Source organism: Cinclus cinclus, chromosome 20 (genome assembly GCF_963662255.1).
Source record: "Cinclus cinclus chromosome 20, bCinCin1.1, whole genome shotgun sequence".
NCBI lineage: Eukaryota > Metazoa > Chordata > Aves > Passeriformes > Cinclidae > Cinclus > Cinclus cinclus.
Window position 1 is genome coordinate 7,272,674 of NC_085065.1, and position 18,200 is coordinate 7,290,873.

At 41.1% G+C, this 18,200-nt stretch overlaps 1 protein-coding gene across 1 annotated transcript in view; it reads right to left on the minus strand.

The window, feature by feature from the left end:
• Window positions 1–18,200, minus strand: part of CA10 (carbonic anhydrase 10) — a 167,335-nt gene that overhangs the window by 117,264 nt on the left and 31,871 nt on the right. The window contains exon 2 of the mRNA XM_062506418.1: window positions 16,973–17,047. Within this exon, the coding sequence (XP_062362402.1) occupies window positions 16,973–17,047 (75 nt within the window). The remainder of the gene's footprint in view (window positions 1–16,972; window positions 17,048–18,200) is intronic.

The window sequence follows — 18,200 nt, forward strand, 5'->3', positions numbered from 1 at the left end:
TAAAACAAAATCTGAAGTGTGCAAATACTGTTATCTGAAACCCTGGTTCATTATATAAGTTTCAAGATAGGATTAGTCTTGATTTTTCTTCTACTCAAATACGATGATGCCAGACTAAAACCCTGTATAAGACTAAGGCTGTTCATTAACAGAGAACAGGAGGTCCCTCTCTGAAACTCCTCATTCTCTCTATGTTGAAGGATGAGTTCAAGTAGCTCAGAACAAGGGCCAAGCACAACACAGGAACTAGATCTAGAAAGTTATTTGTTCTTTAATCTGGAATCTGATCCAGTTGCCATTGCAAAGTTGCTTTCTTTTGCTGTGGTAGATCTCGAGAGGAGAGCATGGTGATGGTGATGCCATTGCTTCCTCTGCAAAGTGCAGTCCCTGCTGACTGGGGTTAAGACTCTCAACACCAGAAACCACTGGCTAAAGCCACGTGAAAATGGAAGAAAATGGGTCCAAGCAGAGGCTGGAGGAGTGCACATCCACAGAAGGTGCAGCTGGAATTTTGAACTGCCTGTGCAAATATTGACTTGGGAGTCACAGGCTGTGGAGCGGATGAGGAGGAGGCTGCAGCCATCTGTGGAGGAAGCTCTGCTTGTTTCTCAGGGGTTCCAGGGATCATGGTGTGCTGCTGAGGGTGCCAGCTGGCCTCCTGCCACCAGGCTTCTTTGTGCCACCAAACAATCTCTGGGAATCCTGCCCATGGAATCACACAGCACAGACTCCAAACAAGAACCGCTCGGAATTTCTTCACTCTGAAAGCTGAAGAGCAGCAGCTTTTCTTCCCAAAGCTCAGGCTGCTGGGGCTTCTCCTGACTGGTTGTGCTGGGGACATGGCTGTGTGACTGAGGAGCTGCTGACAGCACAACTGCAAGTATTTACTCAGGACTTTTGTCTGTTCTCCCATCTTTTTGGCTTGCCCACATGAACACTTCCCATGACCTATTCCAGAGACCATGGCTGACAAATACCCAATTTCCAGAATTTCCCATATTCTTGAATTTCTTCCTCTCCTTGATGACAGGTGATGCTTTCTCACGTTACCTTTCTGTTCTCTCAGTAAAAGAGGACTTTATCTAGTGGAGAGAAATGGAACCCTCTTCTTTCTTGAACCTTGAGGCTCCCTCTTGTTTGTTTACAACCACATTGAACACTCTGAATGGCAATGCTGTGCAGAGCTGAGAAACAAAAACCTCAAACATGCAGGATGTTGGTTATTGCTTTAAGACTGACATGCTTCGGGATGTTTTATAACAAGGAAATCTTACTTGTTTTATTCAGTTAATTACAATCAGCTTAAAAATGGAGATTAGAACAGGAGCTACGTAATTACACATAATGTGTACCTACAAACACATGGACTGTAATTCTTCCTGATCAAATGTTAACTTTTTACTTCATTACTAACATTTTGGTTGTGGTAGAATTCAGAAGCAATTCCCCATACCCAGATTATTCTCCACACCCTTTGTACTGGGGCAAATCTGAAGCAAACATGGTGAGAAGAAGCTCAGTCCCTCAGACTCTAAATTTAGAATGAGAAATACCTACAGAACAGAGTGAACTCAGTAGGTGATTCATTTCCTGTTGAACATGATTTCTAAAAGCTCAAGCACCTCCAGAAGGTCACTCCCACCTTCAGAAAACATACACAACAACTTATTTTTAGAATTCTGTAGAAATGCCTTGCCCACACAGTAAATTAGACATATGTTCTTGGGATTCAGCTGCCAGTTTTGTTAAAGAATTCTGGTCTCACCGTTTTTACTAAATAAAATTTTGCATTTATTTTGGTCAAAGCAAAAACCAATTCTGCATAAAGCCATTGCTCACGGACCATGCAGTGAGAGCCAAGTCTGCTGTTGACATTCTTATGCTTGGCTGTGGGTTGCTGCTCCTCCTCCAAGTACATTCCTAACTTTAGATACTGCACTTGGGAAGGATGCTGGATTGAGCACCTGCCAGGTGGCATTGCTAAATCACAGTGGAAGTGGTTAACTTCTCTTCTGCTGCTATCCTCTGCACAGTATGGAAATGTTGTTCCTCTTTCCCAAACACCCTCTTCCTTTGCTGACTGGCCCCAGTAGCCTCCTGTGTCTGCACAGAACACTGCACATTCACCACGCCATAAATGAGGGAATCAAATACCCAAACTCCTGTGATCTCCTATTAAATTTATTGCCTGCAGTGGATTCCATACTAGAAATGTGCACAAAATTCCTCGTGTAACATTGGCGTGTATTTATTGCAGGTGAAAGTACTATCAGGCTGGTTTGAGGATTCCATGACTGATGTTGTATTTGGAATTTAAAATAAGCTCAAATCCCCAATTCAGCTATCACTGAAAACATTGGTTTGGATAAAATACTCTACATTGTTTTCAAATGACAGAGTACAAGCTATTTAAAATAATCATAAGAGTATTCTGAAGGCGTGTGAAGAAACCAGAGCTGAGCACTGTGTACAGCGTGTACCTGGGGTGGTGAAATAACAAAAACAAGAACAGAGTAAAAATTCTTTAGGAATAATAAGAAATGGGGCAAAAATGTCAGAGAGACATTGGGAACTACCAAGATGATCAACAAATTCAGACAAGAGACTTTTCCCAATATTCGTTGGCTGATATTAATTTAGAATTAGACATTATATCCCGATTTCCTGTGGCTTTTTTTCTAGAAAACTGATTTTTAAAAGCCCAAATCCTATCAGCGACATATTCACAAAAAATGTTCAATGTTAAAAAGCACTAAAAACGCAAAAATGCAAAAATAAGGGGACAGACTCCTGAAAAGACAATGCTGGGAAAAAAAAGTTTTGCGTCCCAATAGCTGTTTCAATTCTTGAAAGCAATTAAAAACAAAACAAACATCCAATCTGAAATTATTTGTTCATCTTCATGCAAAGACCTTGGCATTCAAGGAGCACTTTATCCACCTCTGCACATCGTAAAATTCCACTAATTAAGGCTCTCTCTTGTAAAGTAATTTGTATTTGCTGTTCTTCACCCACTAGGTTAATTTTTACCACACATGTATTTGTTTCCTGGTATTACAGAAGGCATGCTGTAGATAAATGTTTTGTGTATCAAACATTTGAATCTTAAATGTGAGAAATCATTACAGGTGTAGGTACATATATAAATATAAATGTGTCTGTATGATGCTCAACTGGAGAGCCACATGTGAAGGAAGATGGTTCTAAAAAGATGCTTGAAAAAACCCCAAAACCCAATATCAGCATGAAGAGAACAATAACATTGAGGTGTTAGAGGCTGGTGAAATGGAATATTGTGATCTTCTTTTCTGGCCATTGGCGTTTTGGTTTGCACTACACAGTGTGTAGTAGGGTGTGTCTGTTTGCAGGTTTTAGTTGCAAATATAGGAAGCAGAATTTGTTCATTTATTAGTGCAGTGCCTAAAGATACAGGAATTTCTGCTTGTTCCTTGGAGCAGGTGGTTTTTATGGAGCTCTGCTGGTGGCTGAATGTCTCTGCTGAAGCAGTGGGGTTTAGGGGATGAAACATCCAACTGAGCTCATGAAAAGGCTGAAGTTTGATCATTCCTGTTAAGCTTCTAGTGAATTCAGACTCTGACAACGAACAAATCTGGGCATTAGCTCAACCAGCCAGTGAGGAGATGTAAATATAGCTGGGATTATGTCCATCAATAATGTGAAATTCTCTATGTATCTGCAGTTCTGTCCATTCATAGTATGAAATTCTCTCTGTATTTCTTTCATGTGAAGTATGGCAGGGAGAGAACAGAAAATCAAGTTGTTCTGTGACAAGATTACCCACAGCTATACGGAGGTGAGGCACAGCATCATCTTGGCTTCTCTTAAAATATGTCACGAAGTGAAGAGGCAAGTTAGGGAGTGAAAACACACACCAAATTTAGCCTCTGAATAAGGACACTTGAATCTGGTTCTATTTGTTAACTCCTGCTGTAAAAGGAAAGCACTTCCCTAAAATATGAATTTCCTGCATATTCAACACTAGAGTATGGAGGACTCCTGTGAAGTTCAAGGCAGTTTTAGAAGTAACATCAGTAAGAGCTGTGGCATAATCCTGGAAGAGTTTGTACTGGGCTGGAGTGCCCAGTGCTCTGTTTCTGATGCAGGTTCTGGCTATAAAAGCAGATATGTCAAGCCACGGAGCAGGACATTTGGAGGGAAAGTGGAGCTTGGCTTTCCTGACACAAGACAGAAGTTTTTGTGCCAATCCTTTTGCCTTCAGCACAGAAAAGCATGAGAGAAACGTTCAGTGCCTCTCTTTGGGATGCTAAAAGGCAGAGCTGCTGTCAGCTCTTTGGTGTACAGAAGGGCATGGAATCCAAGGAAGAGCCCAGCACACCCCTCTGCCCAAATCCACAGAGGGGATGTCTGCAGACAGGTCGTGTCATGCTACAGGATTTAGTGCCCTGCTCCTCTCAGAGGCAGATGTCACTGCAGTTTAACGCACTTTAGGAAAACTGATTGGTAAGCAAAACCACATCTTTAAAACACTTGTGAAAACACTTTCTCACTGAAGCCAGCTGACATTATTCCAAGAGCTTTGTATTTAAGAGCCTGCACCTCGGAATCCTCTCTCTTCCAATTAGGATCAGCATGCTCCACAAAATCCTCGATGTAAATATACTGCCAGTAACACCATCATGTGCTGAGTAGCTGAAGGTATCTTAATGTTCATTATGCATGAAAACCAATGCAAACTTGTGTTGCAGAACAGGGTCAAGCAGGAAATTGAAAATTGAATGCCAGTATCTCAGTAACAGCTTCCTGAAGGGCACTTTAGAATCAGATTACCAAGAATCTTTCCAGAAGCAGTCCAAAACAAGAACATCTTTCACTTGAACCCATTTCTGCTGCCTGTAGTTCTTTAAGATCATTTGACTTTCTTTGGATTTCCATTTGTGGCAGGGTTTAGGAGGTGGGAGTTAATTGATTCTTCAGTGTTTTTACCCCACTTTCAACCCCTTAAGAGAACAGAGGCACTAAAGTTCTTACCTGAAGATTATTTAAGTCCTTTGGAACTTTACAGACAGAATTACGAGGGTCTTCAGGCACTAGGTGCCTCCTGGGATCCTCTTTCCTTCTTGCCTAAGCAAGTGAGATGCCAAACTCTCAGAGCCTTTTGGGAGAACCTGTGTATCTGATGCTTATATTCTTTTCCTTGGCCAGTCATTTGTATTTTAAAGCACCTAAAGTTTGCAGATCTGGTCATCAATCTTAAAAAGCCGCTGGAACTCTAGGCTGCTAAACCAGTTCTGAAAGTGAAAACTATCCTGTGTTTCAACCTGCACTTTCTAAATCAGAAAATGCTGTCTGTGAAACCAAGGAAGTTTTTTTTTCTTCTGCATTTCCTAATATTCACATTCTGGAGCTCCTTCATGTCTTTATGTTTACAATTTAGTGGTATTTTAGGCAGAGTTTTAATGCAAAAACTATGCAAATGTAAAGTGTATGAGAAATGGATACCAACAACCATAAATATTCATTACTTGATGTAACAAGCTGGGAGAGTTTCTGAGTCATCTTCTACAGTGATTACTTGGAGCTCTGTTTCGTTCCTTAAGCAAGAATCTGAGCCTGCCCAAATGTAATTTATTAATGTATTAGTTGAGAGAAGGCTGTGAAAAGAGTAGTTACAGAATCAGCAACAAAGGACAAATAATGGTAAGGCAGACAAACCTGAGAACAGGAGAAGAGCTTAGTGTCTTTTAATTCAATGAAATTTTTGCACTTTAATTAGTACTTTTTCCTCTGGTCTCTCCAGAGTGGAATGGAATTCTGGCCAGAATTCCACTGTGTTTTCCCAGAGAGGTGCAGGAATTGAGTCATATCTCTACACACAGCGTAGTGACTGGAAAAAACACAGACCCTGTTCTAAGTCGACAGAATCACTTCATTAAGCACACACCAGCATTTATGTATTTTTTTCAGTGTACAAGTTTAGGATCAAACCATGCAGCCAGTGAATAGCAGACTAACCAATCACACAAAGAAATGGCAGAGCAGAGAGCAGATGTTCCTTGCTCGTTTATGTTGGACACTCTCTCACATCCCACACAGCTCCACGGCCCAGTGCCCCTGGGCTGTTTAACTGAACCATTCTCACACAGGTATTGGTGGCTGCAGATGAGCTTTGGAATGCATTTTCTCATGGGAAAAAGGTGCTGGTCAAGATCAGGAGGAGAAGCTGCTTGTACATACAACTCATGTCTCAGCTCAACAAATATGTAATTTTCTTTTTTTCCCCTCTGAGATGCTGATTTTTTACTAAACCAGGCATAGGAGCTGCATGAAGAATAATGTAAAATGATTTGGGAAAAAGTATTTAAAATTCTGTCTAAAAATGAATTTTCTCTGGACAGTGTTCTTAACTGGGAAAGTAAATCCAAGTCTTTGGCAGTGAGAATGATGTGACCATTGCCCCAAGACAGTTAAATGGAAGCACTTCACTGGTTTCACCAGACTCTGGGTGAGGCACCACCTTCCCCCAATTGCACTTTGTAAAACTAAACCAGCACGAGTCCTGCCAGAAAGCAGCAAGCCCATAAACATAAAATCACAATGAGCAATAAAACCTTGAGAGACTAGTTTAGCTATTGCTTTAATTTATACTCCTGTTAACCAATTTTAAATGCACATTAAAATACCAAGTAATTCTGAAGATGTCAGTGTGTGGATAATAGAGCCTGCCAAGGCCACGCAATGTAAGTGTTTCAGCCACAGCCTATTAGACTTCAGTCATTTATTCTTTATTTTAGAAAAGCCTAATCTGAAGGAAGAAAAGCCATTTGAAGATGGCCAAGTGCAGGACAGGAAAAGCAAAATGGAATCTGAATTCCCTCCTGGGAAATGCCCTGACACGCACTCGTGAAAGGGAATTCTGTAGCCGTGACCTACATAGCCCAGTTTGGAAATACAGAAGAGTTGACTCCATAATCTGAGATGTTCTCTCCTATGTCATATGCTGTATTCTGAGTCATATAGAACAGCTAAATCCTGCATTTCTAAATTGGGACTAAAGCTGGGAATTAGCTATCACTCCCAGCTGCATCCTGATACGGCTTTACGTGCACCTGACTGAGATTTGGAGGAGCAGCTCCTCTGAGAGCTGAGCATCCTGTTCATCCTGTACCTGTAAGTGCTGTGGTAACAGCAGCACCATCCCAGTGCACAGGTTTAACCCTCCCACTCAGCCCCTCTCCTCCATGAGAAGCAAAGGATTCAGTATTAAAATGTGATTTCCTCAAAAAGCACATTATTAATGGAATTGCAGTGTGAACACTCCAGGACAAAAGAGATGGAGGGTACACTGTACAGCTGTGGAAATAAGTCATTGCGCTTCAATTAACTTGGAAAAAGATGGTTTTAAATAAAACCATTGTAAAGGGAATACAATCTTGTAAATATTGATTTTTAATTTTTTTTAAATAATCAGCTTCTGATGGCTTTTATTCAAGGGATGTAGCATTTGTCTCAGCAAGCAAATCCCACTGTTTCCAGTGTGACCTATTTTCAGACAAGAGTAATAACCTAGGATTTTCTAAACTGGCAGCAGCTCTTGCTTTTGTAGTGACTACTTCAGCTAGACTCGCATCCTAATTATTCCAGTGTAGGAACCACATGATGCCTGGATTTCGGAGACTCAACTAAACCCAATTTGACCAATTTTATTAGCAAGGAGGAGAAATCCCATCTCTTCATCTGTTGTTTTACTTACTTTACTTTTGTTGCCATTGTTTTACTGCACGTGCTTTCAGCCTTTGGCGTTGATTTTGAACTGGAACAAGTGGCTGTGGAATGGGGCTTTTCATTGCCTGGACATATCCACCCTCCTTCCTGCCTTGCCTCTGAAGTTACAGCGTGACACGGTGCCAAAATGCCACTGCAGGTATTAATTTGTAACGTTGCTCAGCTCTGTTAATGCAGTGGCAGCTCAGTGCCATCCTGCTGCTCCTCTGCTGGGGCAGCTGCACTGCTTCATGTCAGCCAGCCAAAGCACAGGGCTCATTCAAAGGACCTGCAGGAACAGTTTTTTTCTTCTTTAATCAACAGCACAGGGATGCCAGGCAGACCAGCCTGATGGCACAGGCATATCTGAACAGGCTGCTTGATTCTCTCCCAGCCTCCCACTGCTGCCTTGAACTCAGCTTATCCATTTTTCCATACCTACATCTCATTTAATATTTGTAAAACGACCTGTCTGAATAAAGACCTTCATTCTTCACCAAAACCCTCCCGACAAACTCACAGATATTAAAGACACGGGGAGAACAAATTAGAGGAGGTCACAAAAGGGTCCCAAGGAAGCACCTCTGTGCTGGGGTGGAACATCCATCAGCCACCTGCTTTGGTGTCAACTGAAACACTTCCAGTGAGCCTGGTTATTTTGTGCTCCATCCCTGAGTATGTTCTCTGGAAGGCTGCAGGCTGGGCTGTTGTCTGCAAGCACTTGTAAACTGCAGCAATGCCATTTGCACTGCTGTAGTTAACGACCTGTCAGGTTTCCCATTATGATGTTATGCTGCTCTTTTCAGGGTTTATGTCCTGACTGTAAAGTTGGTGACTGTTTGGTCTGGAAACACTAATGCATTTTTTGGGTATGTTTTATAAATATAAAAGGAAAAAGTGCCCTAATATAAAATCAGTCTCTATTCAGAAAGGTAAAAGGTGACAATTTTAAGTAATATTTTCACTGCTACAAAAAAAAAAAAAAAAAAAAAGAATCAGTAAGATTCAGGAAGGTTCCTTTTAGGGCAATCATTAACCATAATAATGTGATTTACAGCTCACAGGGGCAGCAGGTACCCGGAAATGCATTTAGTAGGTGACTGTGTTTTATGGTGAGTTCTGAGAGGATAAATCTTTCACTGACCACAAACAGCATAAGGCCAGAAATGCCATGATGGGGTGATGGTATAGGATATCTGTATTTTAATCTGTGTAAGTAACAGCAGGAAAACTTACACAAATAATAATTCCACATCATCCTAGGCAGGCAGATGTAAATGGTGAGCATGGATTTTACTCCTGAGTATGTTCAATGCATTCATGATTCAGTGAATTCACAAGTGGCCTTTGCAGAGAGGTGTTACAACAGGAGAAATTTTCACTAAGTGCTGATAAGTAGTTTCAGACTACCAGGTCCCAATAATCCCCTACTGGAGGAGTCTGAGGAATCCTACACATACACATAAAAAGACTTTAAGAAATAAAGTCAGCTTAGCAGGTTACTGAAGAAATGCTATGATCAAATAACCCCCTGAATCTGTATTTACAAGTTAAATCATATCTGTCTGTCAGGAAACTACTTGCATACCATAGGATGTATCCACCTTTAGGTAAGACTAATTTCCTTTTCTTTTTTGATTTCTTAATTAGGTAGGGGACAGGATTTGACAGAGAGTTTTTTTTTGTTTGTACCAGTGAAGCTTTCAGTGACACCAACCAACAGGCAGAGTTACTCTGTGTAACCATGCACAGAGCAGTGGTGTGATTTTATTTCACAGGAGTTTAATTTAACCACAGATGAGGGTGTAGCTGTAGTGACCATATTTTCCTCTGTATGACGTGGCAAATTCTACACTAAATTGCACTAATGAGATGTACAAATTAAAAGCTGCACACTGTGCTTATACAAAGTCCTCACTGATGCTGGGTCCATCACCAGTGTAATGAAAATCATCTTCCTGAAGTCTCTGTAATATCCTGATGTGAACAGTCTCAGTGAAGGAGGAGGTGAATTCCTACCTGACAATCACAACTGTAATTGTAGTACTCTTTAAATGCAATTCTTCATCAAGGTATTTTACAAGAGTAATTTTTTGTAAGTGGGATAATGACAGGAGTAGCAGTGAGGCAACATCTTAGTGCCACTCATTATCCCCATTTCTGTGTTATATTGCAACCCCTTCCATTTTTATCTATTCCCACACAGATATATGGCAGAAGTACCTAAACAAACATAAGCTGGAGCATTGTCACCCTTCTCTGATTAAATCCAATTACATTCCACTGGGGTAGAACATAATTAGTACAGAAAAATGCTATTCCTTGTTATTCTCAGTGACTTCTTTCTCCAAAGGACACTAACTTATTTTACACTGCACCACGAAAATCTATAAAGAGGGATTTTTATGTAGGAAGTGATGATTGCTACTGTTTTGTACAAAAACACATGCACACCCACAAGAAAACTACTACTACTACAAGGTAATTAAGAGCCAGAGCTCCAAGTCCCCTCCTTACATAAGGAACTGTGGCAGATGTCATCACTCATTTTCAGCTTGGATTATTAGCTTAAAAAGGTCCTTGAGTCTCTGAACAGCAACTAATTCTTCTATCAGATTTCTTTGTGCTTCAATTCTACTCCTCTAAGTCATGGATACCACTAAAATGTCCAGTGCCAAGAACTCCTTAGATACCCTGTGAATATCAGCCTGTCAAGGCTTAAGGTAAGATAAAACATTTTTAATGTATCAGTACATACATCCAGACTTGCACAGGAGCCTTGCTTCTGGCCCTTGGAGCTTTCCTGAACAATCCTTCCAAGTAAGTAGTTATGAGCTTTCAGTTATTAATGACTTAGTCACAGGCCACTGTTCCAACTGCTTCTATACTCAGCTTGTCAAGAATATTACAGAATGCTCTGGGTTGGAAATGACCTCAAAGATCATCTAGTTACACCTCCCTAAACCCTTTCCTGTACACAACAGTATTTATCCTCGGAATTCCATCCCTTGCTTTTAGGTCACAGTGAAGAACCTAAGAAAAGAAAGATTCCCAATACTAATCTTACTCTTTTTATCCCAAACCCCAATTTTTGATGGTCCAGCTAAGGTAGTGCACAGGGATGATCCTTTTTAACCAAAGCTTAAGAGGATGTGCTCATGATGCAATGGTGAACCCTTGTAAAATCACAGAGCTGGCTTGCTGGCTTTTCACTTTTAACTGGTTTAAGGTGGACTTGGATAATACTAAAAAAATAAATTGTATTATATTTGCAGAAAGGGCAGTTATTTTCCCAACAGGACAGGTCTTCAAGGTTCTGCAGTGATTGCAAACACACTGTGTAGGACAGCAGAGGTTTTGGATGCTGCTCTCTAAGAATATGACTGTCCAAAGGGTATTAAACCTGTTGAACTTCTTCCCAGCTAGAAGGCATCATCCATGCAGCTTTTGGTAGCTATAGTTGTATCAAAAATTCCTAGTACCTATTTGTTCTTTGTGCTTATAACCCGTATTTAGTGTCACTGCAAGGTAAAGAGCATCTGCTTCAGGAATAGTGGGAAAGACTTTCAACTTCATCAGAAAGTATCTGGAGTAGTCCTACACCAAAAATGTTATCTAACCTAGCAGCAAAGTGTGAAGGACAATAACTGACAAGGATCTGCAAGTCACTGCCTCCAAGGCTTTCCTTGTTTGCACACTGCTGAAGCAGAAGAGGGACAGTGCTCAGGTCCTGGCAGGGGAACGTGCGGGTGCAGCAGGACAGCTGGTGGCACAGCAAGGTCCAACCTGCCACTTCATGTGCTGGTTATAACAAGGGGAGGCTTGACCTTTGCAGAGCCTGCTGGGACTAGGAGCAGGCAGGAAGACAACTTCAATCACTGGGTCACGTCAGGATAACAAAGCAAAGTCCAGGATGCATTGGATATGTGCAATTTTTTTTCCTGGACAGCAATCGTAACTGAGGAGGAAAAGCCACAGCTAAGAAAGATAATTAGGCTGCTAAAAAAAAAAAAGGGATCTGAGACCATATTAGCAAAGAATTGTTTCAGTCACAAGTTTGTCAAGGTTTAAAACTTTAGGTCTTCAGAGCACTTTACTGTGGTTAGTTCACATTGCTGACCCCCTGAAAGTTCTTTTTTTCTTTAATGGAAGGACTGAATTAGAGAGAAATACAGCATTTAGAGATCTGTTTGCAAAATGGCTGCAGTTAGAGGCCATATGTAAAACAGTAACTTGACTGAAAAGCACTTTTAAAAGGGACTGCATAGATGGGTGTTCACAGGAGTGGGAAGGACCTGAAGACAGCAGCTTTTTGAGCTTCATGGCAGTAACAAAAGCACTTGTAAAGGCTGATCCCCAGTCCTGAGCTCCTTGGCCAAGTGAGAAAGGGAGCTGTGGGAACCAAACCATGGTGTCCCCAGGTGTTGTAACAGGGAAAAGGTCCATGGTGTATTATATTTAAGTCCCACATAATTTTTTTTTTTTTAAATCTAATCTCCTTTCTAGCTACATGATTTGTAAAAGAGTCAATTTTTGCAGGATCATCAAAGGAAGTGAGAAACCAGGAAAATATCTGGTATGAAATATATTTCCTTCAAGCTATCGTTAACTGACAACCAAAGCTGAAATATTGTATATGCTAACCTAAGTTCAAATCAGTAAATGAATGATCTCCAGAATCCATGCTTTAACACCCTGAAGAAATGAACTGTTCCAAAATATTGCTTTCTAAAAGAAAAACTGCTATTATTGTTCCAATAAATAATTACTTCTGGCTGGTTAATTCATCAGAGGCAGCAGCAGACTGTATGACTTTGAAGGGTGTGTGCAGACTGTTTTATTAAAGCACTGCTGTAGCTCAGACAGCACCACTGTTTTCACTAATAAGCAAAATGCACCAGATGGTGAGTGATGCTGCAGCCTCCTGGAGCTCCAAAATAAGACCAGGAGAGATGTTGCAGTTAGAAAAGGGAACAGGGCAGGAGCAGCCATCAGCAGGTTTGGTTTCTGCTGTTCAGGCAGCCACACTCAGTGATCAGCATCTCAGTGCATGACACAGACCCCTCTGTGCCTGCAGGGTGGCACAGACTGAGAGCTGGAAGTTCAACAAGTGAGTGGGTTTCAAGTTTTCCATCTCTCAGTTTCAAGTCATGGACAAACAGTTCATGGTTCTTACAATGACTGTACCCATCAAAGGTTTTATTCTTTTTTTTTTTTTTTTTTGAATGTGTACATAAAAACATTTCTAATTAAAAGAAAAGCTCAAAGCTGTAATAAAAGAAATCTTAAAGCCTAGACAGGAGAAACCAGGGACACTAGAACTGCCTCTGTGGGTCACAACAAAAGCACATGGGGATAGCAGGAAGTTTAAAATGAGGTTTTGGCATTCATGATCAAGCTTGTCAATTGTTTCAGACTTCTTTTCCCTTGTAAATGGTTATGAAATTCATGCATTTCCTCCTGGATGCAGTTTCTCAGTGCTTCACAACCACTGCCCACATTTTGAGCCAGTGCAGCACTGCCAGCTGGCCAAGGTCAAGGCACAGTCCCACCAACAGGATCCTTGCAAAAGGCAGGAACAGCATCACAGGACTCAGCAGTCTTTTCCCTTTTAGGGTAAAACAAGTTGTGAAGGAGCCACGAACAGGGGATTTCTCATCTCAGAACCTCAGGGAAAAAGGTGGGCTTTGACTGGTGACCTGTGGCCAATAATGAATCCTAGTGGATGTAGATCTTCATCTGGAATTAGAGTTCACGTACAACTTTTATTACAAGGAAGGAGAATATCATCTGCTCCCTCAGCAATGTTCACTCATTATTTGATAGATTTCATCCTGTTAGCTGAGGTTGGCACTTGCACCCTGTAAAGTAAATTCAGATTTGGTGTAATTCAGTAGGGGGGCCCAAAGACAGTGTCTTCCCTGGGAATGAAACACACATTGCTTGTACTGTCACACAGTCCAGAGGTTTGGCAAGTCACAAATTAGATTTAACCACCTTTATATTTTATGCTTACTAAAGCACACTTTCATAATGCTATGAAAAAACAGGACCAGTATGTAAAGAATCAATACAATCACAAAGATTATCAAAGGTCATACACATCTATTTGAAGTAACAATGAGGGTACCAATGAATTTGGAGTATGATTGTCCTGGAAATTGCTTGCACCACTTCAATGACACAACATATTCATGGTCACAGCCAAAGAAAAGACATTAAAAAGGTTATTTAAAGGTTTTTTAACCCATCAAGAACTACTTTGATATTCCACACCCGAAAAAGTCTGTGTAGTAAGTGTTTGTAATAATATGAATTATTTGATTATTATGTAAATCACCGTGCATAAAAGAAAGTATTCCTTCTTCATCCTTGAGCATTCCCTGAAGTTTAATTTGGAACCTAATTTGCATTCAATTAACATTTTAAAGCTCTACTTACTTTCTACTTTGTTTGCCTACATGATTTAAGTCATAAGAGCAATTCTGTGCTTGTAGAACAGGTGAGAGATGGAGAGTGGTTTCTGCACCAGTAGCAGATACACAAATCCAGCCTTGATGAACTTTTCCCTCCTGCACTTGAGAACTCTGCATCTCTCTTTCAAGGCAGAGCTGAGCCACAGTTCCTGTGCTGAGAGAACCTGTCAGCTCTCAATGCTGCCTCCTCTTGGAGCACTGCAAGGGGAGAATTTGGGAGAGACACCGTGAGGGGTCTTGTACCTCATCTCTGCCTCAATCCTTCCCTCCTGTGACACGCACATCACTGATTGCAGCTAAGTGGCTTAAAGCAGGAAAAAAGCCTGTGTCCACATGAACATTAGAAAGGGATTTAAAGTTGTTTTTTTTTTCTAAAATCTATCTCAGAATATTGAGAGTCTGGGATTTGGGGAATGTAGTGAAGTATGGCTTGATTTTATGTACTGCTCAATGGCAAATCCATACAGGAACCAGAACATTTTCAGGACTTGACTTAAATGCTTCCAAAACAGACTAAATAGAAAAACTTATGAATGGCACATTCTAACCCAGGCATATTGTGATACACTCCTAACTGCATTCTTACAGAGCTCTCCATGAAAGAAGTGAGAGTTCAAAGAGACACAGTGACTTTGCTTTGAAGTAGGTGAAAAGTATTCCAGCCAAAGCTGTGATAGACAGGCTCCAGCAACTCCTGGAGCGTTTTACAAAGATATTGCTCCTAATTAATAATCTCTGCATTTGTGACTGCTCCCCCAAGCAGCTACAGAGCTGGATTCACGTCGGTCATATCAGCTGAGATGCCAGCTCTCAGCTGCAGTGACAGGCTCTTGGACAAACACTCCTTCCCAATATCTTTGGGGGTGTTCACGTCCAGCCCTGGCTCAGGACAAGCAGCAGTGGGAAGAAAGCATCCTGGCAGATGGCTGCAGCTGTTTGCTTCAGTGCACATCAGGCAGCAGCTCCAGCAGGAGCTCCTCAGCCTGCCTGGCAGCTCTCACCTCTCAGGTGCTAATTAGCATCCCTTGGGAGATCTGATTTGTGACTGCCACCAGCACGGATAAACTTAATGTGCACCAACAGATCCTTTATGATGTGTTAGTCTGAGAGCACAGCCACAAATGCAGCCTTGAAATGCTTTAAATATGGTTTTCAAAGGCTCCCAAACCTATCTGCTGCTGGGGGAAAAAAAAAAATAAAATTAGTTGTTTGTTCTGTAGAGTCTTGTGGGATTTCTCTCTTCTGCTGAGGATGACAGGTTGCGGAGCTGGATTTGAAAGAAAGGTACCCCCAAATTCCCCTTGCTTTCCTCATGGCTGATTCACTGAGCTGTTCATTACTGACTTTCTGGACCAGTTCTTGAGGATTTGTGCTGGGTTAGTCGCATTTTCAACACATATTTGGTAATTCAGGCTTCCCTCAGAATGGAGGTGTCCCTCCACACCATTCTAAAAACTCTTCTTCCCAGAAGTTTTTGAGTCATCATTGTTTCCTCATTCATTCCAAGGATGTTCCTAAGCCTAAATTTCTCACAGTATTAAGACCAGAACACCACAAGCAGGAACTGATCACAGGTTTCTTTACATCCTGGCAATTATATTATTTTTCTCAGTAACTTTAAATTTAGGCCTGTTTAGCGAATATTTTTTTCATTCATTTTCTTCTGGGCGTCCATCTGAATTGTGCAACTCAGAAAGGCTTAAATATCTTGAAAGCAGGTGATTATATTCTCCAGGTTTCTTCCCCTGCTGACACTCTGAGGAACTAAACATGCACAACAATGCACTGGAGTGTCTCTGACAGCCCAAACCAACCTCAAGTAAATCTGAAAAGCTACTTTATGCTACATCAATATGTAATTAAGCTCCAGGTCTGTAGATTTTCACAACCATTTCAGCGCCAGAAATGTGTGGGCTGAAATATTTAATCTCATTTGCACTAGAGTTCTTAACAAGACAATCAGCATTTTGGGAATTTCAGATGACTGTCAGGTTGTAACAGCTCTCACAACAGTGGAAGTAGCTGATGATAGGTCAAATCTACAGATCCTCAGGAACAGCTCACACAACAGCCAAGCAATATTTTCTACTATTATGAGGAAATAAGGATCACATAGCAGTTTTCTTGGTGCATTCACAATACAACTTGAAGCACCTTATAAGATACAGCTAATATAGCTAAATTAATGCCTATTAATCTCAATCACACTGAAAAGATACTGCACAGAATCCCTTCAGCTGCCTCGATTATTTATCATTTTCTAAATCTCAATGAGTTATTTCATTTTTTTCCCCTCATAGTTTACTAAACAATAATCAGTGAAAATTGCATGCAGTGGGCTCCTGTCTTAATCTACTCTAAAATTGAATCTAGAATTGTAGAAATGCAATTACCTAGAAGTGCTGCAACAGATAAATTATTTCATTCAGTTAACAGTAGTATTTTTCAATCCCTTTCCCTTTTCTACACACAGGATGCACACACTCACAAAGCAGCATCATGTTGCTTTCACTGAGAGAAACCAGGAATGTCATCAAAGTGATTTCTTCCCTGAAAAACAGCCATGGTCCTTGGATGATGGATTAACAGAAACCTTTCTGTACTTCACTATAATGTGATGTTGAGTACTTGTCAACTAAAAATCTTTGCGATGAAAACAAATCAACCCAAAATATCTTCCCCAAATCCAACTACATTAATTCCAGTGGGAAAAAAAAAATTAAGGAAGGCTAAAATTTTAAAATTACACTTACCAGGAACAAAGCTTCCTTGGACCACCTCCTTATAAGCCCACCAGCCTTCATGGATTTTTGGTGAATTTTGTTGAGCTAGAAAGAAATAATCAAAGAAACCATAAAACTAGGGCAAAACACAGGACTTAATTAGCTAAACTTTAGGAACTTTTAACAGGTTACTATCCTCTACAGAAGAGTCACTCAAGTTCCCAATTTATAGAATCATATGTATCTTGGAAAACCTTGTCCCTGTTCATCACACAGTAAAATACACTCTGCTCTGGAAGGCTTGATCGTGAAACTTAACAATTCAGGTAGAAAAATGAGGATTTATAGCACTAGCAGTGGCTTCTGTGCCACCTACAAAGTCAATATGGGATACGAATGCAGAGAAGAATGGAGTGCTCAGTGGTCAATACCTGAGCCCAAGCTGTCTGACTGAAAAGCAGCTTCTCCCCTTCCTTTCCCAGTAATCTCCCCCTCTGTGCGGGAAGAAGCAGCAGCAGAATGAACCCCAGCCAACAGCATCTGTGTCTGTCACTGCTTCACCTCCTCCCACGAGCTCTGAGTTCCAAAACCAGGCCAGAAAGGCAGAGCCCACAGCTTCCCCAACACTGGCTCAGGCTCCAGTGCTGAGGCAGGAATTTGCTTTTTCCATCTTTGTGTGCAATGGAGCACCCACGCCCGTTCCTCCTCTCAGCCACCCGGGCAGCTTGGCACCAACAGCCTGGTGTCCCTGACATGCAGATCTTTCACAGAGTGAGAGCAGCTGGGAGCACAGTGCAGGAACACAAGAAAAGGTTTCTTTGATCAGTATTCTAAAGGTTGTAGCAACAAAAAGCCTAAGCTCTGGATGAGGTTTGCCCGGATGAGATTTGTTGCCTAAATGCTTTCTCTCAAGTCCTGGAAAGTCAAGAGCAGAATGGTCTTGTTTGATGTAGTTTGCTGCTCTTTGTCATCACTGCTCTTTGTCTTGAAATTGGAATTCGAGCAAATTTTGTGGTCAAAATGTAAAGTCTCTATTAATTGGAAATATTTTCAAAGGGCACAAAGAGACGCAGCAAGAAAAACATTCAGCTGATTTCCTTAAGAGAGAAGAGCTGATACACAAATATGTTCTGCCTTAACCTGTATTTTGTTTGGTATGTTCCTGTTTAGAGCAACTCCCCCTGAGCTGCAGAAAGCTCAGTTACCTTGTGCATCATTTCACTTAGACTTTGGGGCTGTCTTCTTTTTAAGATGTAGC